Raw genomic sequence first — 27,143 nt, 5'->3', positions numbered from 1 at the left:
TTCTGTTGCTGTTGTTGTTACTGTTGCTGGTGCTGCTTTTGTTACTGTTCCTGTTGTTGTTACTGTTGTTAGAACTGCTGTTGTGTTACTGTTGTCAGTACTGCTGTTGTTTCTTTTGCTGCTGTTATTACTGTTGATGCTGTTGTGACTGCTGCTTGTGCTCCTATGTTGTTGTTGCTGGTGTTGCTGTTGTTACTGTTGCTTGTGGTACTGTTTTTACTGCTGGTGTTGCTGCTATAGGTACTGTTAATGCTGTTGTTACTGTTGCTGTTGTTACTGTGTCTGGTGTTGCAGTTGTAACTGGTGTTGCATGTGTTACTGTGTCTGCTGTTGTTACTGGTTCTGCTGTTGTTATTGTTGCTGCTGTTGGTATTGGTGCTGCTGTTGTTATTGTTGATGCTTTTGTTACTGTTGCTGGTGTTGCTGTTGTTAATGTATTGCAGGTATTACTGTTGCTGCTGTTGTTACTGGTGCTGCTGTTGTTGCTGTTGATGTTGTTGTTGTTACTGTTGCCGCTGATGTTACTGTTGCTGCTGTTCTTACTGTGGCTGCTGTTGTTATTGTTGATATTGTTGTTTCTGTTGCTTGTGCTGCTGTTGTTACTGTTGCTGGTGCTGCTGTTGTTACTGTTGCTGGTTTTGTTACGGTTACTGGTGCTGCTGTTGTTACTGTTGCTGGTGTTGTTACTGTTACTGGTGCTGCTGTTGTTACTGTTGCTGCTGTTGTTACTATTACTGTTGCTCCTGGTGTTGCAGTTGTTACTGTTGCTGCTGCTGTTGATACTGTGTCTGATGTTGTTACGGTTGCTGCTGTTGTTACTGTTACTAATGCTGCTGTTGTTACTGTTGCTAATGCTGCTGTTGTTACTGTTGCTTGTGCTACTCTTATTACTGTTGCTGGTGTTGTTACTGTTACTGGTGCTACTCTTTAAACTGTTGCTGGTGCTGCTGTTGTTCCTGGTATTGCTCTTGTTAATGTTGCTGGTGCTGCTGTTGTCCTGGTGTTGCTCTTGTTAATGTTGCTGCTTCAGGTGTTGTTCCTGGTGTTTGCTCTTGTTAATGTTGTTGGTGCTGCTGTTGTTCCTGGTGATGTTGTTGTTACTGCTGCTGCTGTGGTTACTGTTGCTTGTGTTGCAGTTGTTACTGGTATTGCTGTGTTACTGTTGCTGGTGCTGCTGTTGTTACTGTTGTTAGTGCTACTATGGCTAATGTTGCAGGTGCTACTTTTGTTTCTGCTTCTGGTACTGCTGTTGTTACTGTTGTTAATACTGTTGTTACTGTTGCTGGTGCTGCTGATGTTACACTTTCTGATGTTGTTACTGTTGCTGGTGCTGCTTTTGTTACTGTTGCTGCTGTTATTACTGTTACTGCTGTTGGCACTGTTGCTTGTGCTGCTGTTGTTAAGTAGTTGCTGTTGTTACTGATGCTTGTGCTGCTGTTGTTACTGTTGCTGGTGTTGCTGTTGTTACTGTTGTTGGTGCTACTATTCTTACTGTTGCTGCGGTTTGTTACTGTTGCCGGTGCTGCTATTGTTACTGTTGCTGCTGTTGTTACTGGTGCTGGTACTGCTGTTGTTCCTTTTGCTGGTGCTGCTGTTGTTCCTGTTGCTGGTGTTGATGATGTTACTGAGCCTGCTGTTGGTACTGTTGCTGTTTGCTGTATTTACTGTTGCTGGTGTTTTAGTTGTTCCTGCTGTTTTTATTGTTGTCATTGATGTTATTGTTTCTACTGCTGTTACTGTTGCTGCTGTTGTTACAGTTCATGGCATTGATGTTATTGCTATTGCTGCTGTTGCTACAGTTGCTGGTGTTATAACTGTTGGTGCTGTTGTTACTGTTGCTATAGTTGCTGCTATTGTTACTGTTGCTGGTGCCACTTTTGTTACGGTTGCTGGTGTTGTTGTTTGTAACTTTTTTTGGTGCTTCTGTTGTTACTGTTGATGGTGCTACTGTTGTTACTGTTGTTGGTGTTGCTGTTGTTTCTGTTGCTGGTGTGTCTGTTGTTACTGTTGCTGGTTCTGCTTTTGTTACTTATGTTGGTGCTGTTGTTACTGTTTGTATTGCTGACTGTGAGGTTTCCAGTGCTACTGCTTATGCTGCTGACTGTGATGTTTGTAGTGCTACTGCTTATGTTGCTGACTGTGATGGTTGTAGTGTTGCTGTTTACGCTGCTGATTGTGATGCTTGTAGGGCTGCTGCTTTTGCTGCTGACTGTCGTGCTAGTATAGCTACTGCTTGTGCTGCGAACTGTGCTGTTTGTAGAGCTACGGCATGTGCTGCTGACTGCTGTTTGTAGAGCTACTTCTTGTGCTGCTTACTGTTGGGCTTGTAGTGATACTGCTTGTACTGCTTACTGTGGTGCTTTGTAGTGATACTGCTTGAGCTGCTGACTTTGGTGCTTGAAATGCTGCTAACTGTGATGTTTGTAATGCTTTTGCTTGTGCCCCTCCTGCTGTGTTGTTTGTAGAGCTACTGCTTGTGCTGCAGACTATAGTGCTTGAAGTGTTGCTGATATTACTTTAGCTGCTATTGTTACTTTTGATGCTGTTGTTACTATTGTTGCTGATGTTACTGTTGTTGCTATTGTTAATGTTCATGTTTTTGTTACTGTTGATTGTGCTGCTTTTGTTACTCTTGCTGGTGCTGCTGTTGTTACTGTTGCTGATGTTGTTACTGGTGTTGCGGTAGTTACTATTGCTGTTGTTGTTACTGAGTCTGATGTTGTTACTGTTGCTGCTGTCGTACTGTTGCTGGTGTTGCTGTTGTTACTGTTACTCATGCTTCTGTTGTTACTGTTGCTGTTATTGTTACTGTTGCTGTTATTGTTACTGTTACTAGTACTGCTGTTGTTATTTTTGCTGCTGGTTTTACTGTTGATGATGTTGTTACTTTTGCTGCTGTTATTACTGTTGATGCTGTTTGTACTGTTGATTGTTCTGCTGTTGTTACAGGTGTTGCTGTTGTGACTGTTGCTTGTGTTCCTATATTGTTGTTGCTGATGTTGCTGTTGTTACTGTTGCTTGTGATACTGTTGTTACTGTTGGTTTTGCTGCTATTGGTACCGTTGATGCTGTTGTTAATGTTGCTGGTGTTGCTGTTGTTACTGTTCCTGGTGTTGCTGTTGTTACTGGTGTTGCAGGTGTTACTGTAGCTGCTGTTGTTACTGGTGCTGCTGTTGTTATTGTTGCTTCTGTTTGTACTGGTGCTGCTGTTGTTATTGTTGATGCTGTTGTTATTGTTGCTGGTGTTGCTGTTACTTTTGTTCTCGGTGTTGCTGGTGTTAATGTATTGCAGGTGTTACTGTTGCTGCTGTTGTTACTGTTGATGTTGTTGTTACTGTTGCCGCTGATGTTATTGTTGCTGCTGTTCTTACTGTAGCTGCTGTTGTTATTGTGGCTATTGGTTGTTTCTGTTGCTTGTGCTGTTGTTGTTACCGTTGCTGGTGCTGCTGTTGTTACTGTTGTTGGTGTCGTTACTGTTACTGGTGCTGCTGTTGTTACTGTTGCTGGTTTTGTTACGGTTACTGGTGCTGCTGTTGTTAGTGTTGCTGGTGTTGTTACTGTTACTGCTGGTGCTGTTGTTACTGGTGTTGCTCTTGTTACTGTATCTGATGATGTTACTGTTGCTGCTGTTGTTACTGTTGCTAATGCTGCTGTTGTTACTGTTGCTAATGCTGCTGTTGTTACTGTTGCTGGTGCTACTATTGTTACTGTTGCTGGTGTTGCTGGTGTTGTTTTTGTTACTGTTGTTGGTGCTACTGTTGTTACTGTTAATGGTGCTACTGTTGTTACTGCTGATGGTGCTACTGTTATTACTGTTACTTATTTTGCTGTTGTTTCTGTTGCTGGTGTGTCTGTTGTTACTGTACTTGGTGCTGCTGTTGTTACTGTTGTTGGTGCTGTTGTTGTTTCTGTGTTGACTGTAATGCTAGTAGTGCTACTGTTTGTACGGCTGACTGTCAGGCTTGCAGTGCTACTGCTTATGTTGTTGACTGTGATGCTTATAGTGCTGCTGTTTATGCTGTTGACTGTGATGTTTTTTAGTGCTGCTGCTTATGCTGCTGACTGTGTGGCTTGTAGTGCTGCTGCTTCTGCTGGTGACTGTGGTGCTTGTAGTGCTGCTGCTTGTTCTGCTGACTGTGGTGCTTGTAGTGCTCCTGCTTGTGCTGCTGACTGTGGTGCTTGTAGTGCTGCTGCTTGTGCTGCTGACTGTGGTGCTTGGAGTGCTTCTGCTTGTGCTGCTGACTGTCGTCCTTGTAGTGCTGCTGCTTGTGCTGCTGACTGTGGTGCTTGTAGTGCAGCGGCTTGTGCTACTGACTGTGGTGCTTGTAGTGCTACTGCTTGCGTGCTGACTGTGATGCTTGAAGTGCAGCTGTTTGTGCTGCAGAGTGTGATGCTTGTAGTGCAGCTGCTTCTGCTGCTGACTTTGGAGATTGTATTACTGCTGCTTGTGCTGCTGACTGTAGTGCTTGTAGTGCTGCTGCTTGTGCTATTGACTGTTCGGCTTGAAAGCTACTGCTTGTGCTGCTGACTTTGATGCTTGTAGTGCTGCTGCTTGTAGTGCTGCTGTTTGTGCTGCTGACTATGATGCTTGTAGTCCAGCTGCTTCTGCCGTGTATTGTAGTTACTGGTGATGCTGTTGTTATTGTTGCTGCTGATGTTTCTGTTGTGGCTGTTCTTACAGTTGCTGCTGTTGTTACTATTGCTGGTGCTTCTGTTGTTACTATTGATGCTGATTTAGCTGCTGGTACTGCTTGTGCTGCTGACTGTCGTGCTAGTTGCAGAGCTACTGCTTGTGCTGCTGACTGTGCTGTTTGAAGAGCTACTTCTTGTGCTGCTTACTTTTGGGCTTGTAGTGATACTGCTTGTACTGCTTACTGTTGAGCTTGTAGTGATACTGCTTGAGCTGCTGACTTTGGTGCTTGAAATGCTGCTGACTGTGATGCTTGTAATGCTGCTGATCGTGCCCTTCCTGACTTTGTTGCTTGTAAAGCTACTACTTGTGCTGCAGACTATGGTCTTGTAGTGTTGCTGATGTTGTTATTTTTGCTGCTGTTGTACTGTTGATGCTGTTGTTACTATTGCTGCTGTTGTTACTGGTCCTGCTGTTGTTACTGTTGCTGCTGTTGTTACTGCTGCTGGCGTTGATACTGTTGCCGGTGTTTTACTGTTACTGCTGTTGCTACTGTTGCTACTGTTGTTACTGTTTACTGGTGCTGCTGTTGTTACTGTTGCTGGTGCTGCTGTTGTTAATTCTGCTGCTGTTTTTTGTTACTGCTGTTGTTACTGGTGCTGTTGATGTTACTTTATCTGCTTTTGTTACTGGGTGCTGTTGTTATTACGGTTGCTGCTGTTAATACTGTTGCGGCTGTTGTTACTGTTGTTGATGCTGGTGTTGTTACTAACGCAGTTTTGCTGCTGTTACTGATGTTGATGTTGTTGTTGTTGCTCCTGTTTTTACTGTTGTTGGTGCTGCTGTTACTGTTGCTTGTGCTGCTTTTGTTACTGTTGCTGGCGCTGCTGTTTTTACTGCTCTTGCTGCTGTTACTGTTGCTTGTGGTGCTTTTGTTATTGTTGCTGGTGCTGCAGATGTTACATTTGCTGGTGTTGCTGTTGTTGTTGGTGCTGCTATTGTTACTGATGCTGCTGTTGTTAGTGTTGCTGCTATTGTTACTATGGCTGATGTTGTTACTGTTGCTGCTGTTGTTACTGTAGCTGCTGTTGTTACTGTTGCTGGTGCTGCTCTTGTTACTGTTGCTGGTGTTGTTACTGTTACTGGTGCTACTGTTTAAACTGTTACTGGTGTTGCTCTTGTTAATGTTGCTGGTGCTGCTCTTGTTAATGTTGCTGGTGCTGCTCTTGTTCCTGGTAATGCTGTTGTTACTGTTTCTGCTTATATTTCTGTTGTTGTTGTTGTTACAGTTGCTGAAGTTGTTAGTATTGCTGGTGCTGCTGTTGTTACTATTGCTGCTGATTTAACTGCTGCTACTGCATGTGCTGGTGACTCTCGTGCTAGTATAGCTACTGCTTGTGCTGCGAACTGTGCTGTTTGCAGAGCTACTGCTTGTGCTGCGAACTGTGCTGTTTGCAGAGCTACTGCTTGTGCTGCGAACTGTGCTGTTTGCAGAGCTACTGCATGTGCTGCTGACTGCTGTTTGAAGACCTACTTCTTGTGCTGCTTACTGTTGGGCTTGTAGTGATACTGCTTGTACTGCTTTCTGTGGTGCTTGTAGTGATACTGCTTGTACTGCTTACTGTGGTGCTTGTAGTGATACAGCTTGAGCTGCTGACTTTGGTGTTTGAAACGCTGCTGATTGAGATGCTTCAAATGCTGCTGCTTGTGCCCATGCTGATGATTGTGTTGCTTGTAGAGCTACTGCTTGTGCTGCAGACTATGGTGCTTGTAGTGTTGCTGATGTTGTTACTTTTGCTGCTGTTGTTACTGTTGATGCTCCTGTTACTATTGCTGCTGTTGTTACTGGTCCTGCAGTTGTTACTGTTGCTGCTGTTGTTTCTCCTGCTTGTGTTGATACTGTTGCCGGTGTTTACTGTTATTCCTGTCGTTACTGTTGCTGATGTAGTTACTGTTGCAGCTATTGTTTCTGTTGCTGCTGATGTTACTGTTGCTGCAGTTGCTAATGTTCCTGTTATTGTTACTGTTGATTGTGCTGCTATTGTTACTTTTCCTTTTGCTGCTGTTATTACTGTTGCTGCTGTTGTTGCTGTTGCTGGGGCTGCTGTTGTTACTGTTGCTGCTGTTGTTACTGTGGCTGCTGTTGTTACTGTTGTTATAATTGTTTCTGATGCTGGTATTGCTGTTGTTACTGTTGCTGGTGCAGCAGTTGTTATTGCTGCTGGTGTTGTTACTGTTACTGGTACTGCTGTTGTTACTGTTGTTTGTGTTGCTGTTGTTACTGTTATTGTTGCTGCTGTTGTTACTGGTGTTGCGGTTGTTACTGCTGTTGTTACTGTGTCTGATGTTGTTAATGTTGCTGCTGTTGATACTGTTGCTGGTGCTGCTGTTGTTTCTGTTGCTGCTGTTGTTACTTGTGCTAGTGCTTCTGTTGTTACTGTTTCTGGTGCTGTTTTAACTGGTTCTGCTTTTGTTACGGCTACTGGTGCTGTTGTTGTTCCTGGTGTTGCTCATTTAAATGTATCTGGTGCTGATTTTGTTACTGGTGTTACTGTTGTTATTGTTGCCACTGATGTTACAGTTGCTGCTGTTGTTACTATTGCTGCTGATTTTACTGCTGCTACTGCTTGTGATGCTGACTGTCGGGTTTGTATAGCTGCTGTTTGTGCTGTTGACTATGCTGTTTGCAGAGCTACTTCTTGTGCTGCTGACTGTGGTGCTTGTAATTATACAGCTTGTACTGCTTACTGTGGTGTTTGTAGTGATAATGCTTGTGCTTTTGACTGTGGTGCTTGAAATGCTACTGGACTGTGATGCTTGTAACGCTGCTTCTTGTGCCCATGCTGATGACTGTGTTGCTTGTAGAGCTACTGCTTGTGCTGCAGACTGTGATGCTTGAAGTATTGCTGATGTTGTTACAGTTGCTGCTGTTGTTACTGTTGCTGGTGCTGCTGTAGTTACTGATGCTGGTGCTGCTGTTGTTACTGTTGCTGGTCCTGCTGTTGTAACTGTTGCTGGTGCTGCTGTTGTTACTGGTGCTGGAGCTGCTGTTGTTTCTGTTCCTGGTGCTGCTGTTGTTATTAGTGCTGGTGCTGCTGTTATTACAGTTGCTGGTCCTGCTGTTGTTACTGTTGTTGTTAATAGTGCTGCTGTTTTTACTGTTACTGCTGTTGTTACTGGTGCAGTTGTTGTTACTTTATCTGCTTTTGTTACTGGTGCTGTTGTGGCTACTGTTGCTGCTGTTGTTACTGTTGCTGCTGTGTTTACTGATGCTGCTGTGTTACTATTCCAGCTGTTGTTATTGTTGTTGTTGTTGTTGTTGTTGTTGTTACTGTTGCTGGTGCTGCTATTGTTACTGTTGCTGGTACAACTGTTGTTACTGTTGTTGGTGCTGCTGTTATTGTTGCTTATGCTGCTGTTCTTACTGTTGTTGGTGTTGCTGTTTTACTGCTCCTGCTGCTCTTACTGTTGCTTGAGCGGTTTTGGTTACTGTTGCTGGTGCTGCTCTGGTTAATTTTTCTTGTGCTGCTGTTGTTACCATTGCTGGTGCTGCAGTTGTTACCATTGCTGGTGCTGCAGTTGTTACTGTTGCTGTTGATGCTCTTGTTACTGTTGCCCATGCTTCTGTTGTTACTGTTACTGGTGCTGCTGTTGTTACTGTTGCTGTTGTTCCTACTGTTGCTGTTGTTCCTACTGTGCTGGTGCTACTTTTGATACTGCTGCTATTGTTGTTACTGTTGCTGGTACTGCTGTTGTTATTACTGTTGATGCTGTTGTTACTTTTGCTGCTGTTATTACTGTTGATTGTGCTGCTGTTGTTACAGGTGTTGCTGGTGTGACTGTTGCTTGTGCTCCTAGAGTTGCTGTTGTTGGTGTTGCTGCTGTTACTGTTGCTTGTGCTACTGTTGTTACTGTTGCTTTTGCTGCTATTGGTACTGTTGATGCTGTTGTTACTGTTCCTGGTGCTGCTGTTGTTACCGTTGTTGCTGTTGTTATTGGTGCTGCTGTTATTATTATTGATGCTGTTCTTACTGTTGCTGGTGTTACTGTTGCTTTTGTTCCTGGTGTTGCTGTTGTTACTGTATTGCAGGTGTTATAGTTGCTGCTGTTGTTACTGGTGCTGCTGTTGTTTCTGTTGATGTTGTTACTGTGGCCACTGATGTTACTGTTGGAGCTGTTCTTACTGTGGCTGCTGTTGTTACTGTTGCTATTGTTGATTCTGTTGCTTGTGCTGCTGTTGTTACTATTTCTGGTGCTGCTGTTGTTACTGTTGCTGGTGTCGTTAATGTTACTGGTGCTGCTTTTGTTTCTGTTGCCGGTTTCTTTACTGTTACTGGTGCTGCTGTTGTTACTGTTACTGGTGATGCTGTTGTGAATGCTGCTGCCGCTGCTGTTGTTACTGTTGCTGCTTTTGTTACTGTTACTGTTGCTGCTGTTAGTACTGGTGTTGTTGTTGTTACTGTTACTGCTGTTGATACTGTGTCTGATGTTGTTACTGTGCTGCTGTTGTTACTGTTGCTAATGCTGCTGTTATTACTGTTGCTAATGCTGCTGTTGTTACTGTTGCTGGTGCTCCTCTTCTTACTGTTGCTGGTGTTGTTACTGTTACTGGTGATACTTTTTAAACTGTTCCTGGTGTTGCTTTTCTTAATGTTGCTGGTGCTGCTGTTCTTCCTGGTGATGCTGTTGTTACTGTTACTGTTGTTGTTACTGTTGCTTGTGTTGCTGTTGTTACTGTTGTTGCTGTTTTTACTGTTGCTTGTGCTGCTGTTGTTACTGTTGTTAGTGCTGCTGTGGTTAATGTTGCAGGTGCTACTTTTGTTTCTGTTGATGGTACTGCTGTTGTTACTGTTGCTGATACTGTTGTTACTTTTGATGGTTCTGCTGATGTTACCCTTTCTGATGTTAGTACTGTTGCTGGTGCTGCTATTGTTACTGTTGCTGCTATTATTAATGTTGCTGTTGTTACTCAGTAGTTGTTCAGTTGTTACTTTTGCTATGGTTGCTGCTATTGTTACTGTTGCTGGTGCTACTTTTGTTACTGTTGCTGGTGTTGATGGTGTTGTTGTTACTGTTGTTGGTGCTACTGTTGTTACTGTTGATGGTGCTACTGTTGTTACTGTTGCTGGTGTTGCTGTTGTTTCTGCTGCTGGTGTGTCTGTTGTTTCCGTTGCTGGTGCTGTTGTTGTTACTGTTGTTAGTGCTTTTGTTGTTTCTGTGTTGAGTGTAATGCAAGTAGTGATACTGTTTGTACTTCTGACTGTGATGTTTGTAGTGCTACTGCTTACGCTGCTGACTGTGATGCTTGTAGTGCTGTCGCTTGTGCTGCTGACTGAGAATCTTGCAGTTCTGCTGCTTGTGCTGCTTACAGTGGTGCTTGTAGTGCTGCTGCTTGGGCTGCTGACTGTGTTGCTTGTTATGCAGATGCTTGTGCTGCTGACTGTGATGCTTGTAGTGCTGCTGCTCTTGCTGCTGACTGTGGTGCTTGAAGTACTGCTGCTTGTGCTGCTGTGGTGCTTGTACTGCTACTGCTTGTGCTGCTGACTGTGGTGCTTGTAGTGCTGCTGCTTGTGATGATGACTGTGATGCTTGTAGTGCTGCTGCTTATGCTGCTGACTGTGGGGCTTGTAGTGCAGCTGCTTGTGCTGCTGACTATTGTGCTTGTAGTGCTGCTGCTTGTGCTGCTGACTGTGATGCTTGTAGTTTTGCTGCTTGTGCTGCTGACTGTGATGCTTGTAGTTCTGCTGCTTGTGATGCTGACTATTGTGCTTGTAGTGCTGCTGACTGTGATGCTTGTAGTTCTGCTGCTTGTGATGCTGACTGTGATGCTTGTACTGCAGCTGCTTGTGCGGCTAACTGTGATGCTTGTAGTGCTGCTGCTTGTGCTGCTGACTGTGATGCTTGTAGTGCTGCTGCTTGTTTTTGCTGGCTGTGATGCTTGTAGTGCTTCTGCTTGTGCTGCTGACTGTGGTGCTTGAAGAGCTACAGCTTGTGCTGCTGGCTGTGATGCTTGCAGTGCTGCTGCCTGTGCTGCTGACTGTGATGCTTGTAGTACTGCTGCTTGTGCTGCTGACTGTGATGCTTGCAGTGCTGCTGCCTGTGCTGCTGACTGTAGTGCTTGTAGTGCTGCTGCTTGTGCTGCTGACTGTGGTGCTTGAAGTGCAGCTGCTTGTGATGCTTGTAATGCTGCTGCTTGTGCTGCTGACTGTGATGCTTCTAGTACTGCTGCTTGTGCTGCTGACTGTGATGCTTGCAGTGCTGCTGCCTGTGCTGCTGACTGTAGTGCTTGTAGTGTTCCTGCTTATGCTGCTGACAATTGTACTTGTAGAGCTACTGCTTTTGATGCTTGTAGTGCTGTTGCTTGTGCTGCTTGACTGTGGTACTTGTAGTACTTCTGCTTGTGCAGCTGACTGTGATGCTTGTAGTGCTACTGCTTGTGCTGCTGACTGTGATGCTTGTAGTGGTGCTGCTTGTGATGCTTGCAGTGCTGCTGCCTGTGCTGCTGACTGTAGTGCTTGTAGTGTTCCTGCTTATGCTGCTGACAATTGTACTTGTAGAGCTACTGCTTTTGATGCTTGTAGTGCTGTTGCTTGTGCTGCTTGACTGTGGTACTTGTAGTACTTCTGCTTGTGCAGCTGACTGTGATGCTTGTAGTGCTGCTGCTTGTGCTGCTGACTGTGGTACTTGTAGTACTTCTGCTTGTGCTGGTGACTGTGGTACTTGTAGTACTTCTGCTTGTGCAGCTGACTGTGATGCTTGTAGTGCTGCTGCTTGTGCTGCTGACTGTGGTACTTGAAGTACTTCTGCTTGTGCAGCTGACTGTGGTACTTGAAGTGCTGCTGCTTGTGCTGCTGACTGTGATGCTTGTAGTGCTACTGCTTGTGCTGGTGACTGTGGTACTTGAAGTACTTCTGCTTGTGCAGCTGACTGTGGTACTTGTAGTGCTGCTGCTTGTGCTGGTGACTGTGGTACTTGAAGTGCAGCTGCTTGTGCAGCTGACTGTGGTATTTGAAGTGCTGCTGCTTGTGCTGCTGACTGTTATTTTTGTAGTGCAGCTGCTTGTGCTGCTGACTGTGGTACTTGTAGTACTGCTGCTTGTGCAGCTGACTGTGATGCTTGTAGTACTTCTGCTTGTGCTGGTAACTGTAGCATTTGTAGTACTGCTGCTTGGGCCGCTGACTGTTGTGCTTGTTGTGCAGCTGCTTGTGCTGCTGACTGTGGTGCTTGTAGTGCTGTTGATTGTGCTGCTGACTGTGGTGCTTGTAGTGCTACTGCTTGTGCTGCTGACTGTGGTGCTTGCAGTGCTACTGCTTGTGCTGCTGACTGTGGTGCTTGTAGTGCTACTGCTTGTGCTGCTGACTGTGGTGCTTGTAGTGCTGCTACCTGTGCTGCTGACTGTGGTGCTTGTAGTTCTGCTTGTTGCAACTGTTGCAATAATTGCGACATATTTTCTTCCCAGTTCACCAATTGGGTCCAAGACATTATTTGAGTATATTTTTCTATAGAATCTCCAAATGACTGCCTGCGACATTTATCTGTGAGTTCCCATCACTACTCTATCTGGTACCCTTTTCTGTTTCCTGTTATGGACCAAGTACCTGCACCTCTGTGTGTTGCCTGGTACCTCTCTCATCTCCTATCATGCAAAACGATACCTGCACCTGTAACTGTGTGTTGCCGGAACCTCTCTCATCTCCTACCATGGTCCAGGTACCTGCACCTGTAACTGTGTGTTGCCTGGTACCTCTCTCATCTCCTATCATGCACCAGGTACCTGCACCTGTAACTGTGTGTGGCCTGGTACCTCTCTCATCTCCTATCATGCACCAGGTACCTGCACCTGTAACTGTGTGTTGCCGGAAACCTCTCTCATCTCCTACCATGGTCCAGGTACCTGCACCTCTAACTATGTGTTGCCTTGTACTTCTCTCATCTCCTACTATGGACCAGGTACCAGCTGCTGGTGGACGAGTACCAGGGAAGGAGTACCATGGGGGACGTCCTTGTACTACACGAGACCCTCAGTGGAATGAAGTTCTCCACCCTGGACAGAGACAATGATCTCTGGGCAGGTAAGTTTGGTCTTCACAGATGACGTCTTGGGGCGAGGATATTGTCCGTATTGTCCGCCATTAACAATATATTCCTGTAGGAACTATTGTTAACTTTCTCCTTTAAGGGACCATTTGTATAATATAATAAAGTTAATGTTATCACTTGATGATTATATTAGTGCACGACGTTGATAATGACCTTAACAAACACCTGAACCAGGAAGACCATTGTTTGTTCATCCTGGCTTGTGTGTGTGTTTGTGTGTGTAAGTGTATGTTATTGTTTGTGTGCCTGAGTGTGTGTGTAAGTGTTTGTTATTGTTTGTGTGCCTGAGTGTGTGTGTAAGTGTTTGTTATTGTTTGTGTGCCTGAGTGTGTGTGTAAGTGTTTGTTATTGTTTGTGTGCCTGAGTGTGTGTGTAAGTGTATCTTATTGTATGTGTGGATGAGTGTGTGTTTAAGTGTATGTTATTGTTAGTGTGCCTGAGTGTGCGTGTAAGTGTATGTTATTGTTTGAGGGATTGAGAGTGTGTGTGTTTGTTTGTGTTTACGTGTATGTTATAGTTTGTGTGTCTGTGTGTATGTGTGTTTGTGTACATGTATGTTACTGTTTGTTTGCCTGAGTGAGTGTTTGTGTGCACGTGTGTGTTTTATGTACAGTGAGGAAGTGGGTGGGAGTCAGGGAGTGGGTGAGGGTCAGAGAGTGGGTGGGAGTCAGGGAGTGGGTGAGGGTCAGGGAGTGGGTGAGTGACAGTGGGTGGGGGTCAGGGAGTGGGTGAGGGTTAGGGAGTGGGTGAGTGTCAGTGGGTGGGGTTCAGGGAGTGGGTATGGGTAAAGGAATTGGTGGGGGTCAGGGAGTGGGTAGTAGTCAGAGATTGAGTGACGAATAGGGAATGGGTGAGGGTCAGGTTGTGGGTGAGGGTCAGGGAGTGGGTGAGGGTCAGGGAGTGGGTGAGGGTCAGGGAGTGGGTGAGGGTCAGGGAGTGGGTGAGGGTCAGGGAGTGGGTGAGGGTCAGGGAGTGGGTGAGGTTCAGGGAGTGGGTGGGAGTCAGAGAGTTGGTGAGTGACAGTTGGTGGGGGGTCAGGGAGTGGGCCAGGGAGTGGGTGAGTGTCAGTGGGTGGGGGTCAGGGAGTGGGTAAGGGTCAGGTTGTAGAGAGGGTCAGGGAGTGAGTGGGAATCAGGGAATGGGTTAGGGATCAGGGAGTGAGTGGGATTCAGGGAGTGGGTTAGGGGTCAGGGAGTTGGTGGGGGTCAGGGAGTGGGTGGGAGTCGGGAAGTGGGTTAGGGTCAAGGAGTGGGTGAGGGTTAGGGAGTGGGTGAGGGTCAGGGAGTGGGTGAGGGGTCAGGGTGTGGGTTAGGGTCAGGGAGTGGGTGAGGGGTCAGGGAGTGGGTGAGGGGTTATGGAGTGGGGAGAAGTCAGGGATTGGTTGAAAGTCAGATTGAGAAGGTGAGGGGTCAGGTTGTGGGTGAGGGTCAGGGAATGTGTGAGAGTCAGGGAGTGGGTGAGGGTCAGGGAGTGGGTGAGGGTCAGGGAGTGGGTGAGGGTCAGAGAGTGGGTGAGGGTCAGGGAGTGGGTGAGGGTCAGGGAGTGGGTGAGGGTCAGTGAATTGGTGAAGGTCAGGGAGTTTGTCTAGGTCAGGGAGTGAGTGAGGATCAGGGAGTTGGTGAGAGTCAGGGAGTGTGTGAAGGTCAGAGAGTGGGTGGGAGTCAGGTAGAGGTCAGGGTCAGGGAGTGGGTGAGGGTCAGGGTGTGGATGGTGGTCAGGGAGTGGATGAGGGGTCAGGGAGTGGGTGAGGATCAGGGAGTGGGTGAGGGTTATGGAGGGAGCGAGGGTCAGCGTGTGGGAAGGAGTCAGGGCCCAAGAAACAATTTTAAGTTTCCTCATCGTCCCTGTAAAGTGTTTGAAAGATTGGAAACGTTTGTTTTGACACATTAGATACGTTATTTTTTGTGGATTTAAATACGTTTCCAAACTTGTAACCAAAGCCTACGTACTTAACCCTAATTTGAAACTTTGTAACACCTTTCGTACCCTAATTTGAAACTTTGTGTCATCTATTATAAAGTTTTTAAAGTTAAAACGTTAAAATATGAATAAAATAGGAAATGTAAAAATTAAAAAAATATATATCTACATTTAGTCAAAGAAAAAACATCATAATAGAGATTGGTTCATCATTTTTATTCATTTTTCATTTGTAGTTGTGTGCGTGGTGTAGCAGCCTGGTGTAGTAACGTGGTATAGATGCGTGGTGAAGTAGCCTGATGTAGTAGCATGGTGTAATGGAGAGGGAAGAGGGGAGAAGTAAGAGAAGGGGAATGAGGAGGTAGGGGAAGCGAGGAGGGGTTGCGAGAAGGGGAATGAGGAGGAAGGAGAAGGAGGGAGGGGTAAAAGAAAGGGGATGAGAAGGAAATGGATGGGGAGGGGTAAGAGTAGAGGAATGAGAGGAAGGGGAAGAAGGGAGAAATAAGAGAAGGGGGATGAGGAGGAAAGGAAGTAGGGGAAGGGGTAAAAGAAGGGGAAGGAGGAGGAAGGGGAAGAAGAGGGGTAAGAGAAGGGGGGGGATGAGGAGGAAGGGGAAGAGAAGGGGGAAGAGGGGAGGGTAAGAGAAGGGAGATGAGGAGGTAGGGGAAGCCCAGCAAACACAAAACGCGTTGAAAAGTTTCATCTAACTTCCCCCATAGGTGTAGGAATTACTTGCATTGAGAATGGTGCAGGAGAGCATTTGAGAAACTTTTAATTAAAAAATCCAAACACAAAGGTTTTATAATAAATGTTTTTTCTAGAACTATTTTGTTCCTAATGTATTACAAATAGTTTTAACATGTTTATATAAAAAAATGATGGTGTTTTTTGTAAAATTCATTAATAAATTGTGAATGTTATTTAATGGCTGTATGAAACCTTCAAAATACATTTAGTTATTCTATGATCAGAAAAAAGTTATCCAAATTTTCTAAAAATCACTCTTTTTAACACAATTTGACTCCTTATGCATTCCACTAAACACTAATATCATGTTTAAATATAAAATTTATGTAGTATTCCTTAAAATAATTTATATAAATTTTAAATGTTTCTTGATAGTGGTGTGAAACATTCTGAAAACTTTTTGTTGTCTTATATATTGGCGTATTCTTATTAACTGTCTCAAGTGCACAGTTTATCAAACAAGAAGATTAACATTCGTCAACCCTTAAAATCTTAGGTTATCTTGCGGGTGCAAAATGGGGGAATCTTTAAGAACAGTATCTATATAACAAATGGTGTATTCCCTAACTCAAACAATGTAGTGTTTATTATTCTACACATTTCTAATAACTCTTAGATGTTTAACATTCTATGAAGTATAGTTGTCAAGGTTGTGTCCATCACTCTCACCACAGATTCTTAAACTTCTCTGCATGTTCTACTATAATTGTTTCCATTCTGAATCTCCATGGACATTTGTATCCAAAATGAAACCAATGTGGTTTCCTTTAGCGCCTTCAGCAGCCAGCACATTTGCTCATTCATTTCCACAGATTCCAACATGGTAAAAGATTCACAGAAATTTGGCTATATGTATTGTTACTTATTATGAATGCATTTCCATATTATAAGACAAATACATGTGTTTATGATAAATTCGTTTTCTGTGAAATAAAATTGGTATGCTCCTTTTTCTTTGAACCCCAAACTGAACTAAATCACGAGAGTATATATTGTTTATTAAGAAGCGCCTCCACTGACCTCAAATTAAGTGTTCACATCAATTATAACTATAAGAAATAACACTATAGCCCTGCTCAACAGGTTGAAGGTGTAGCCGGTTAAGGGTGTAGCAGGGTGAGGGTGTAGGTGGATGAGGGTGTAACAGGAAAAGGTGTAGCAGGTTGATGGTGTAGCAGATTGAGGGTGTAGCCGGTTGAGGGTGTAGCAGGTTGAGGGTGTAGCCGGTTGAGGGTGTAGGTGGTTGAGGGTGTAACAGGAAAAGGGTGTAGCAGGTTGAGGGTGTAACAGATTGAGGGTGTAGCTGAATGAGGGTGTAGCAGGTTGAGGGTGTAGCCGGTTAAGGGTGTAGTAGGTTGAGGGTGTAGCAGGTTAAGGGTGTAGCCGGTTGAGGGTGTAGCCGGTTGAGGGTGTAGTCGCTTAAGGATGTGGCAGGTTGAGGTGTAGCCGGTTGAGGGTGTAGCCGGTTGAGGGTGTAGCAGGTTGAGGGTGTAGCCGGTTGAGGGTGTAGCCGGCTGAGGGTGTAGCAGGTGGAGGGTTTAACAGGTTGAGGGTGTAGTTGCTTAAAGGTGTAGCAGGTTGAGGGTGTAGCAGGTTGAGGGTGTAACAGGTTGAGGGTGTAGCAGGTTGAGGGTGTAGCAGGTTAAGGGTGTAGCAGGTTGAGGGTGTAGCCGGTTGAGGGTGTAGCCAGTTAAGGGTGTAGCAGGTTGAGGGTGTAGCCGGTTGAGGTGTAACCGGCTGAAGGTGTAGCAGGTTGAGGTGTAGCCGACTGAGGGTGTAGCAGGTGGAGGGTGTAACAGGTTGAGGGTGTAGTCGCTTGAAGGTGTAGCAGGTTGAGGGTTTAACCGCTTGAGGGTGTAGCAGGTTGAAGGTGTAACAAGGTTGAGGGTGTAGCCTGTTGAGGGTGTAGCAGGTTGAGAGTGTATCCATTTGAGGGTGTAGCAGATTAAGGGTGTTGCTGAAAGATGGTGTAACAGGTTGAGGGTGTAGCCGGTTAAGGATGTACAAGGTTGAGGATGTAGCAGGTTGAGAGTGTAGCCGGCTGAGGGTATAGCAGGTTGAGGGTGTAGACGCTTGAGGATGTAGCAGGTTGAGGGTGTAGCCGCATGAGGATGTAGCAAATTGAGGGTGTAACAGGTTGAGGGTGAAGCAAATTGAGGGTGTAACAGGTTGAGGGTGTAGCAGGTGGAGAGGTGTAGCAGGTTAAGGGTATAGCAGGTTCAGGGTGTAGCTGGTTGAGAGTGTAGCCGCTTGAGGGTGTAGCAGGTTGAGGGTGTAACAGGTTGAGGGTGTAACAGGTTGAGGGTGTAAGTGGTTGAGTGTGTAGCCAGGTGTAAGTGCAATTGGGTGAGGGTTAGCAGGTTGAGGGTGTAGCAGGTTGAGGGTGTAGCGGGTTGAGGGTGTAGCTGGTTGAGGGTGTAGCCAGTTGAGGGTGTAGCAGGTTGAGTGTGTAGCCGGTTGAGGGTGTAGCCCGCTGAGGGTGTAGCAGGTTGAGGGTGTAGCCGGTTGAGGGCGTAGCAAGTTGAGGGTGTAGCAGGTTGAGGGTGTAACAGTTGAGGGTGTAGCTGGTTGAATGTGTAGCCGGGTGTGAGTGTAGCTGGTTGAGGGTGTAGCCTGCTAAGGGAAAAGCATGTTGACGGTATAGCAGGTTGAGGGTTTAGCAGTTTGAGGGTGTAGCTGGTTTAGGGTGTTTCTGGTTGAGGGTGTAGCCGGGTGTGAGTGTAGCTGGTTGAGAGTGTTGCCGGTTGAGGGTGTAGCCGGCTGAGGATATAGCAGATTGAGGGTTTAGCAGGTTGAGGGTGTAGCCGGTTGAGGGTGTAGTTGCTTAAGGATGTAGCAGTATGAGGGTGTAGCCGGTTGAGGGTGTAGCCGGTTGAGGGTGTAGCAGGTTGAGGGTGTAGCCAATTGAGGGTGTAGCCGGCTGAGGTGTAGCAGGTGGAGGGTGTAACAGGTTGAGGGTGTAGTTGCTTAAAGGTGTAGCAGGTTGAGGGTGTAGCAGGTTGAGAGTGTAATAGGTTGAGGGTGTAGCAGGTTGAGGGTGTTGCAGGTTAAGGGTGTAGCAGGTTGAGGGTGTAGCCGGTTGAGGGTGTAGCCAGTTAAGGGTGTAGCAGGTTGAGGGTGTAGCCGGTTAAGGATGTACAAGGTTGAGGGTGTAGCAGGTTGAGGGTGTAGCAGGTTGAGGGTGTAACAGGTTGAGGGTGTAGCAGGTTGAGGGTGTAGCAGGTTAAGGGTGTAGCAGGTTGAGGGTGTAGCCGGTTGAGGGTGTAGCCAGTTAAGGGTGTAGCAGGTTGAGGGTGTAGCCGGTTGAGGTTGTAACCGGCTGAAGGTGTAGCAGATTGAGGGTGTAGCAGGTTGAGGGTGTAGCCGACTGAGGGTGTAGGAGGTGGAGGGTGTAACAGGTTGAGGGTGTAGTCGCTTGAATGTGTAGCAGGTTCAGGGTTTATCCGCTTGAGGGTGTAGCAGGTTGAGGGTGTAACAGGTTGAGGGTGTAGCCTGTTGAGGGTGTAGCAGGTTGAGGGTGTATCCATTTGAGGGTGTAGCAGATTGAGGGTGTTGCTGAAAGATGGTGTAACAGGTTGAGGGTGTAGCCGGTTAAGGATGTACAAGGTTGAGGATGTAGCAGGTTGAGAGTGTAGCCGGCTGAGGGTATAGCAGGTTGAGGTGTAGACGCTTGAGGATGTAGCAGGTTGAGGGTGTTGCCGCATGAGGATGTAGCAAATTGAGGGTGTAACAGGTTGAGGGTGAAGCAAATTGAGGGTGTAACAGGTTGAGGGTGTAGCAGGTTGAGAGGTGTAGCAGGTTAAGGGTATAGCAGGTTCAGGGTGTAGCAGGTTGAGAGTGTAGCCGCTTGAGGGTGTAGCAGGTTGAGGGTGTAACAGGTTGAGGGTGTAAGTGGTTGAGTGTGTAGCCAGGTGTAAGTGCAATTGGGTGAGGGTGTAGCAGGTTGAGGGTGTAGCAGGTTGAGGGTGTAGCGGGTTGAGGGTGTAGCTGGTTGAGGGTGTAGCCAATTGAGGGTGTAGCATGAGTTGTAACGGTTAGCAGGTTGGGTAGCTGAGGTGTAGCAGGTTGAGGTGTAACAGGTTGAGGTGTAGCTGGTTGAATGTGTAGCCGGTGTGAGTGTAGCTGGTTGAGGGTGTAGCCTGCTAAGGGAAAAGCATGTTGACGGTATAGCAGGTTGAGGTGTAGCAGGTTGAGGGTGTAACAGGTTGAGGGTGTAGCTGGTTGAATGTGTAGCCGGGTGTGAGTGTAGCTGGTTGAGGGTGTAGCCTGCTAAGGGAAAAGCATGTTGACGGTATAGCAGGTTGAGGGTGTAGCAGTTGAGGGTGTAACAGGTTGAGGGTGTAGCCGGTTGAATGTGTAGCCGGGTGTGAGTGTAGCTGGTTGAGGGTGTAGCCTGCTAAGGGAAAAGTTTGACGGTAGCAGGTTGAGGGTTTAGCAGTTTGAGGGTGTAACAGGTTGAGGGTGTAGCTGGTTTAGGGTGTTTCTGGTTAGGGTGTAGCCGGTGTGAGTGTAGCTGGTTGAGGGTGTTGCGGTTGAGGGTGTAGCCGGTTGAGGATGTAGCAATTGAGGGTTTAGCAGGTTGAGGGTGTAGCCGGTTGAGGGTGAACTCGCTTGAGGTGTAGCAGATTGAGGTGTAGCCGGTTGGGGGTGTAGCATGTTGAGGGTGTAGCAGGTTGAGGGTGTAGCCGGTTGAGGGTGTAGCCGGCTGAGGGTGTAGCAGGTGAGGGTGTAACAGGGTGAGGTTGTAGCAGGTTGAGGGTGTAGCAGGTTAAGGGTGTAGCAGGTTGAGGGTGTAGCCGGTTGAGGGTGTAGCCGGCTGAGGGTGTAGTAGATTGAGGGTTAGCCGCTTGAGGGTGTAGCAGGTTGAGGTGTAACAGGTTGAGGGTGTAGCCGGTTTGAGTGTAGCTGGTTGAATATATAGCCGGGTGTGAGTGTAGCTGGTTGAGGGTGTAGCCGGTTGAGGTGTAGCAGGTTGAGTGTGTAGCCGGTTGAGGTGTAGCCCGCTGAGGGTGTAGCAGGTTGAGGGTGTAGCCGGTTGAGGGCGTAGCAAGTTGAGGGTGTATCAGGTTGAGGGTGTAACAGGTTGAGGGTGTAGCTGGTTGAATGTGTAGCCGGTGTGAGTGTAGCTGGTTGAGGGTGTAGCCTGCTAAGGGAAAAGCATGTTGACGGTATAGCAGGTTGAGGGTGTAGCAGTTTGAGGGTGTAGCTGGTTTAGGGTGTTTCTGGTTGAGGTGTAGCCGGTGTGAGTGTAGCTGGTTGAGAGTGTTGCCGGTTGAGGGTGTAGCCGGCTGAGGATATAGCAGATTGAGGGTTTAGCAGGATGAGGGTGTAGCCGGTTGAGGGTGTAGTTGCTTAAGGATGTAGCAGGATGAGGGTGTAGCCGGTTGAGGGTGTAGCCGGTTGAGGGGTAGCAGGTTGAGGGTGTAGCCAATTGAGGTGTAGCCGGCTGAGGGTGTAGCAGGTGGAGGGTGTAACAGGTTGAGGGTGTAGTTGCTTAAAGGTGTAGCAGGTTGAGGGTGTAGCAGGTTGAGGGTGTAATAGGTTGAGGGTGTAGCAGGTTGAGGTGTAGCAGGTTAAGGGTGTAGCAGGTTGAGGGTGTAGCCGGTTGAGGGTGTAGCCAGTTAAGGGTGTAGCAGGTTGAGGGTGTACCCGGTTGAGGGTGAAACCGGCAGAAGGTGTAGCAGATTGAGGGTGTAGCAGGTTGAGGGTGTAGCCGACTGAGGGTGTAGCAGGTGGAGGGTGTAACAGGTTGAGGGTGTAGTCGCTTGAAGGTGTAGCAGGTTGAGGGTTTAACCGCTTGAGGGTGTAGCAGGTTGAGGGTGTAACAGGTTGACGGTGTAGCCTGTTGAGGGTGTAGCAGGTTGAGGGTGTATCCATTTGAGGGTGTAACAGATTGAGGGTGTTGCTGAAAGATGGTGTAACAAGTTGAGGTTGTAGCCGGTTAAGGATGTACAAGGTTGAGGGTGTAGCAGGTTGAGGGTGTAGCAGGTTGAGGGTGTAACAGGTTGAGGGTGTAGCAGGTTGAGGGTGTAGCAGGTTAAGGGTGTAGCAGGTTGAGGGTGTAGCCGGTTGAGGGTGTAGCCAGTTAAGGGTGTAGCAGGTTGAGGGTGTAGCCGGTTGAGGGTGTAACCGGCTGAAGGTGTAGCAGATTGAGGGTGTAGCAGGTTGAGGGTGTAGCCGACTGAGGGTGTAGGAGGTGGAGGGTGTAACAGGTTGAGGGTGTAGTCGCTTGAATGTGTAGCAGGTTCAGGGTTTATCCGCTTGAGGGTGTAGCAGGTTGAGGGTGTAACAGGTTGAGGGTGTAGCCTGTTGAGGGTGTAGCAGGTTGAGGGTGTATCCATTTGAGGGTGTAGCAGATTGAGGGTGTTGCTGAAAGATGGTGTAACAGGTTGAGGGTGTAGCCGGTTAAGGATGTACAAGGTTGAGGATGTAGCAGGTTGAGAGTGTAGCCGGCTGAGGGTGTAGCAGGTTGAGGGTGTAGACGCTTGAGGATGTAGCAGGTTGAGGGTGTTGCCGCATGAGGATGTAGCAAATTGAGGGTGTAACAGGTGAGGGTGAAGCAAATTGAGGGTGTAACAGGTTGAGGGTGTAGCAGGTTGAGAGGTGTAGCAGGTTAAGGGTATAGCAGGTTCATGGTGTAGCAGGTTGAGAGTGTAGCCGCTTGAGGGTGTAGCAGGTTGAGGGTGTAACAGGTTGAGGGTGTAAGTGGTTGAGTGTGTAGCCAGGTGTAAGTGCAATTGGGTGAGGGTGTAGCAGGTTGAGGGTTGTAGCAGGTTGAGGGTGTAGCGGGTTGAGGGTGTAGCTGGTTGAGGGTGTAGCCAGTTGAGGGTGTAGCAGGTTGAGTGTGTAACCGGTTGAGGGTGTAGCAGGTTGAGGGTGTAACAGGTTGAGGGTGTAGCCGGTTGAATGTGTAGCCGGGTGTGAGTGTAGCTGGTTGAGGGTGTAGCCTGCTAAGGGAAAAGCATGTTGACGGTATAGCAGGTTGAGGGTTTAGCAGTTTGAGGGTGTAGCTGGTTGAGGGTGTTGCCGTTTGAGGGTGTAGCCGGTTGAGGATATAGCAGATTGAGGGTTTAGCAGGTTGAGGGTGTAGCCGGTTGAGGGTGAACTCGCTTGAGGGTGTAGCAGATTGAGGGTGTAGCCGGTTGGGGGTGTAGCATGTTGAGGGTGTAGCAGGTTGAGGGTGTAGCCGGTTGAGGGTGTAGCCGGCTGAGGGTGTAGCAGGTGGAGGGTGTAACAGGGTGAGGTTGTAGCAGGTTGAGGGTGTAGCAGGTTAAGGGTGTAGCAGGTTGAGGGTGTAGCCGGTTGAGGGTGTAGCCGGCTGAGGGTGTAGTAGATTGAGGGTTTAGCCGCTTGAGGGTGTAGGAGGTTGAGGGTGTAACAGGTTGAGGGTGTAGCCGGTTGTGAGTGTAGCTGGTTGAATATATAGCCGGGTGTGAGTGTAGCTGGTTGAGGGTGTAGCCGGTTGAGGGTGTAGCAGGTTGAGGGTGTAGCCGGTTAAGGGTGTAGCAGGTTGAGGGTGTAGCAGGTTGAGGGTGTAGCTGGTTGAGGGTGTAGCCGGTTGAGGGTGCAGCCAGTTAAGGGTGTAGCAGGTTGAGGGTGTATTCGGTTGAGGGTGTAGCAGGTTGAGGGTGTAGCAGGTTTTTGTGTAGCCGGTTGAGGGTGTAACAGGTTGAGGGTGTAGCTGGCTGAGTGTGAAGCCTGGTGTGAGTGTAGCTGGTTGAGGGTGTAGCACTACACCACACCACTACACCAAGCCACTACTCACCCCAACACGCCACTACACGCTACTACACGCCACTACACGCCCCTACACGCCACTACACGCCACTACACGCCCCTATACGCCACAACAACACCCCACCAATACACGCCCTTACACAACCCTACACGCCACTACACCAAGCCACTACACGCCCCTACACGCCCCTACACGCCACTACACCAAGCCACTACACGCCCCTACACGCCACTACACGCCACTACACACCCCTATACGCCACAACAACACCCCACCAATACACGCCCTTACACAACCCTACACGCCACTACCCCACGCCACTACACGCCACTACACACCCCTATACGCCACAACACCCCGCCAACACACGCCCCTACACAACCCTAAACACCACTACCCACGCCACTACACGCCCCTACACGCCACTACTTACCCCTACACGCCACTACACTGTTACGTACTCCTAGCAGAATACGTATATAAATTTGAAATAGCATTTTGTTTTATTTTATCATTGCCTGTATATGTACACACATTGTGTTTTGGTAAATTATCGTGTGGTGTGGCAGCGTCAGTGGAGACAGGAGCGCGGTTGCTTTGCACACGTCTAGTACCTGTTGATTCGGGAAAGCTGGACCTGTTCAGAGTTCCAGATGTCACTTTTATTTAGTTAGGTAATTGTTTATTTCTGTAATTAAACAGGTGGCATTGTACTTATATATTTTGTAAGTAACTATTATCTGTAATTTGCATTCTTGTGTGTTTTGAGAACAAGTGGTTGTTCAATTAGTTTTAAATATTAAAAAGTCCTTAGTTTCCATCCCTCATCCTGGGATGAGGCAGACGGGAGGTGAGAATGTGGGTAGCGACAGAGCGAGAGTTCAGTAGCTGAACGGGACTCGAGGAGTAACATGTGGGAGATAAGTCTGTTATTTCTTGTTGTGCCATATTTTATTATATATATTAGGAGAATGACAATACTTTGTTTGTTGTATAAGTTAACTTACCATCTGTGTTTTTATATTATACTGTCTTGAATATATATCTATTAATATTTTGTATCTATTCTTCAGTCCTAAAGGAAGAGTTTTATTTATGTGCTCATTACTTATCAAGGGGTTATACTGGTGACCGCTCTTGAGAACAGCAGTTTCTCGTATCCCTAGACGTAATTAAAGCTTGGCTGCTGTAGGGTCACGAGCCGTAACGAACGATAGGTAACAAAGAGTTATGGGGGCCTGTGCCGGGAAATATTGTTCCCACTTAACCTTAATTATGCTAATCTAACCTTGCCTTCCTAGGTACCATTGTGTAAGTGTCTGTGTGTTTCTTAAGAACTATTCCATGTGCCAAGCAAGCTTCCTGTGTGTCAAGTAACAACGTTTCACGATTTTGAGGTAAGTCATCCTATATATTTTGTTTGTGCAGTGAGGCCAAGCGAATTTTCAGTGTGGTGACAATTTTACAGTGAAGTGTAGTGCAGTGCCATTGTTTTTAATTATTGTTGTGAATCAAGTGCCAAGTGTTAGTAACGATGGAGGAGAAAGTTGCAGCGTTGGTGGCTCACCCAGACTTTGAAAGGATTCAGAGCCTTAAAAAGACTGAGTTAATACAAATGGCAAATCAGTTGGATTTGACCGCCAACAATAGAATGGTTAAAGCCCAAATATTGAAAGTCATTGTGACACATTTTGTTGAGAATGGGAGTTAGATGAAGAAATTCTAGAAGAGTTAAGAGAGGAGTCGAGTGATCAGATGACGTTAAAGCGTCTTGAGTTAGAAGCTCGCCAATTAGAGCTTGAAGCAAAAAGAACAGAGAATATTAGAACTTGAAGCTCAAAAGGAACAAACTAGGCAATTAGAGATTCAACAACAAATGGCTGACACTAACTTCAGGCTTGAATCACAGCGTATGGCAGCTGGGCATGGAAATACTAGTAATGTTTCAATAAATAGTGATAATAATCCCATCAGGACGCATAAGTATATAGAGTTACCCAAGTTCAATGAGGAGGATCCTGAGGTTTTCTTTGCACATTTTTATAAAATTGCCATCAGTATGAACTGGCCAAGGGATCAGTGGGTAGCCATTATGCAGTCTCAATTTAAGGGGCGTAGTCAGGAGGTTTTTACATCCCTACCTGACGCTCATAGCTTTGATTACGAATTTGTAAAGAAAAGCATCTTAAATGCTTATCAGTTAAATCCAGAGGCACACAGGCAAAAGTTTAGAAACCTAAGGAGGATAAGTGATCAGACAATAGCAGATTTTACTCGTCAGAAGACGAATTTTTGCAACAGATGGTTAAAGTCACTTTCAGTCACTGACTTTGATGCTCTAAAGAATCTTCTTATAATGGAAGAAGTATTGTCATGTCTCCCAGACCAGTTGTCTACTTTTATGGCAGAACAAAAGAATGTAACAGACATTTATGAGCTGTCAAAGCTCGCGGATGAGCATGAGTTGTTGACTAAGGCCCAGTTTACGGCCACTTCACCTAAGTCTAGTCGTAGAGTAAATTATAATGCTCCCGAACTCCTTATCAGAATCCATCCCGTCCTAGTACTCCAGTTACTCCCATGAGCTCTTCTCTTACAAAACCTAACCCTGCTACTTCATTGTCAGGAATGTCAAATAATAATAAGGTTATTTCTAAACCTACAGTTGGTTCTACCAGTGTGTCCACTGTAAGGTCCTGTTCCCATTGTAAGAGAAAAGGCCATGGAATTCATTCATGTTTTATATTGCACCCTGAGTTACGACCAACTGGTCTCATTTATTGCAGAGGTGTGCAAAATAAACTTACTAATAAACATGTAACTGTAAACCCCAATTGGGTGAAACAGTATTCACCATATATGTCTTCAGGTGAAGTTTTGTGTATTAATGGGAAGTGGAAGCCAGTGGTTATTCTTCGTGATACAGGTGCTTCCCAAACCATAATTTCATCCAGTATTCTTTCTGATGTTGAAAAGAGAGAGACTGGAAAGTTTGTTGTTCTTCAGAGTGTTGCAGGATGTAAAACTGTACCTCTAATAGACATTAATTTCAGATCCACCATTACACCAAGTTTATGCACTGTGGGTGTTAGTACACAGTTGCCCATCCCAGGTGTGGATGTTATATTGGGTAATGATGTGGCCATAAATCATGTTGTGGGTGAGATTGATCCCCGTTTGTGTAAACAGCCAGTTGCAGACCATGTTTATTCTGCCTGTGCTGAAGTTAGTTCTATGAATGAACCTGTTGTAGAAGATGGTTTTGTCCATTCTACCTGTGCTGATGTCAGTACTAATATAAATCCAGTTGTCAGTTCTGATGTTGTTACTCAAGCATTTGTTCCAGTAACCAGTACCCCTTCAGTGGAGAAGTGGGATGTGGTTGTTCCAGATTCCTGTGTGGCCGATTTAGTTGTTGAGAGTAAGCCTGATACTATGACTCTGCTTTATTCCAATAAATTGGGAAAGGATGTCCATGTACCATTGTCTTGCCCGCTCACTACGAACGTTGTGCCAGGAGTTGAGAGAAACTTAAAAGCCACGACTCTGTATTCCAGCCAAGTGAATGGTTTAGGACAAGATGTCGGGTTGGCAGAAGTATTCCCGCTCACTCCAAGTTTAGAATCAGTTGTCGAGAGTAAGTCCGTTGTAGAGGCCCCGCCTCACCCTAGTCAATATAATAGGGGAGGAGGTCAAACTACCTGTTACTTGCCCGCTCGTTTCAGATTCCCTTCATTTAAGTGCTTTGAGTAGAACTGACCCTAAGATTTCAGAGAGAAGCAAGGAGACAGTCTGTACTGTAGATCCAGTTTTGGAGAGTGTGGGAAAGCAGCCAGAGGATCAGCTTCTGTTGAGTAGATGGAGACCCATTGAGCCTCCCTCTTCAGTTGTCTGTGAGGATGTGACCCAGCTTGGTAGTGATATTATTGATTGTGAGCAGACAGTACTCCAAGCAGCTCCAGAAGTCATGGGAGGAAATTTTGGTAAAATCATTAAGAGTGGTAAAGT

At 46.5% G+C, this 27,143-nt stretch overlaps 1 protein-coding gene across 1 annotated transcript; it reads right to left on the bottom strand.

Moving 5' to 3' along the window:
• Nucleotides 1–10,046: 10,046 nt before the first annotated feature.
• On the bottom strand, nt 10,047–19,101 carry LOC138362096 (streptococcal hemagglutinin-like). Its single transcript, XM_069320986.1, has 4 exons — nt 18,714–19,101; nt 17,132–17,291; nt 11,182–11,485; nt 10,047–10,907 (listed from the first exon to the last, which is right to left on the bottom strand). Exons 1-4 carry the CDS (start codon nt 19,099–19,101, stop codon nt 10,047–10,049), a joined length of 1,713 nt encoding a protein of 570 aa, XP_069177087.1.
• Nucleotides 19,102–27,143: the final 8,042 nt, after the last annotated feature.

Source organism: Procambarus clarkii, unplaced genomic scaffold, assembly GCF_040958095.1.
Source record: "Procambarus clarkii isolate CNS0578487 unplaced genomic scaffold, FALCON_Pclarkii_2.0 HiC_scaffold_1201, whole genome shotgun sequence".
Lineage (NCBI taxonomy): Eukaryota > Metazoa > Arthropoda > Malacostraca > Decapoda > Cambaridae > Procambarus > Procambarus clarkii.
This window is presented reverse-complemented; position numbering and strand designations above follow the sequence as displayed.

Coding starts and splice junctions, on each gene's coding strand:
- LOC138362096 (XM_069320986.1), bottom strand. CDS start 19,101: ATGCGGCAACACCCTCAACCTGCTACATCCTCAAGCGTCTACACCTCA. Junction 11,486..17,131: donor ACCTGCTACACCTTCAGCCG/GTTACACCTCAA, acceptor CAAGCATCACAG/TCAGCAGCACAAGCAGCAGC. Junction 10,908..11,181: donor CAAAAGCAGTAGCTCTACAA/GTACAATTGTCA, acceptor CAAGCACTACAG/TCAGCAGCACAGGCAGCAGC.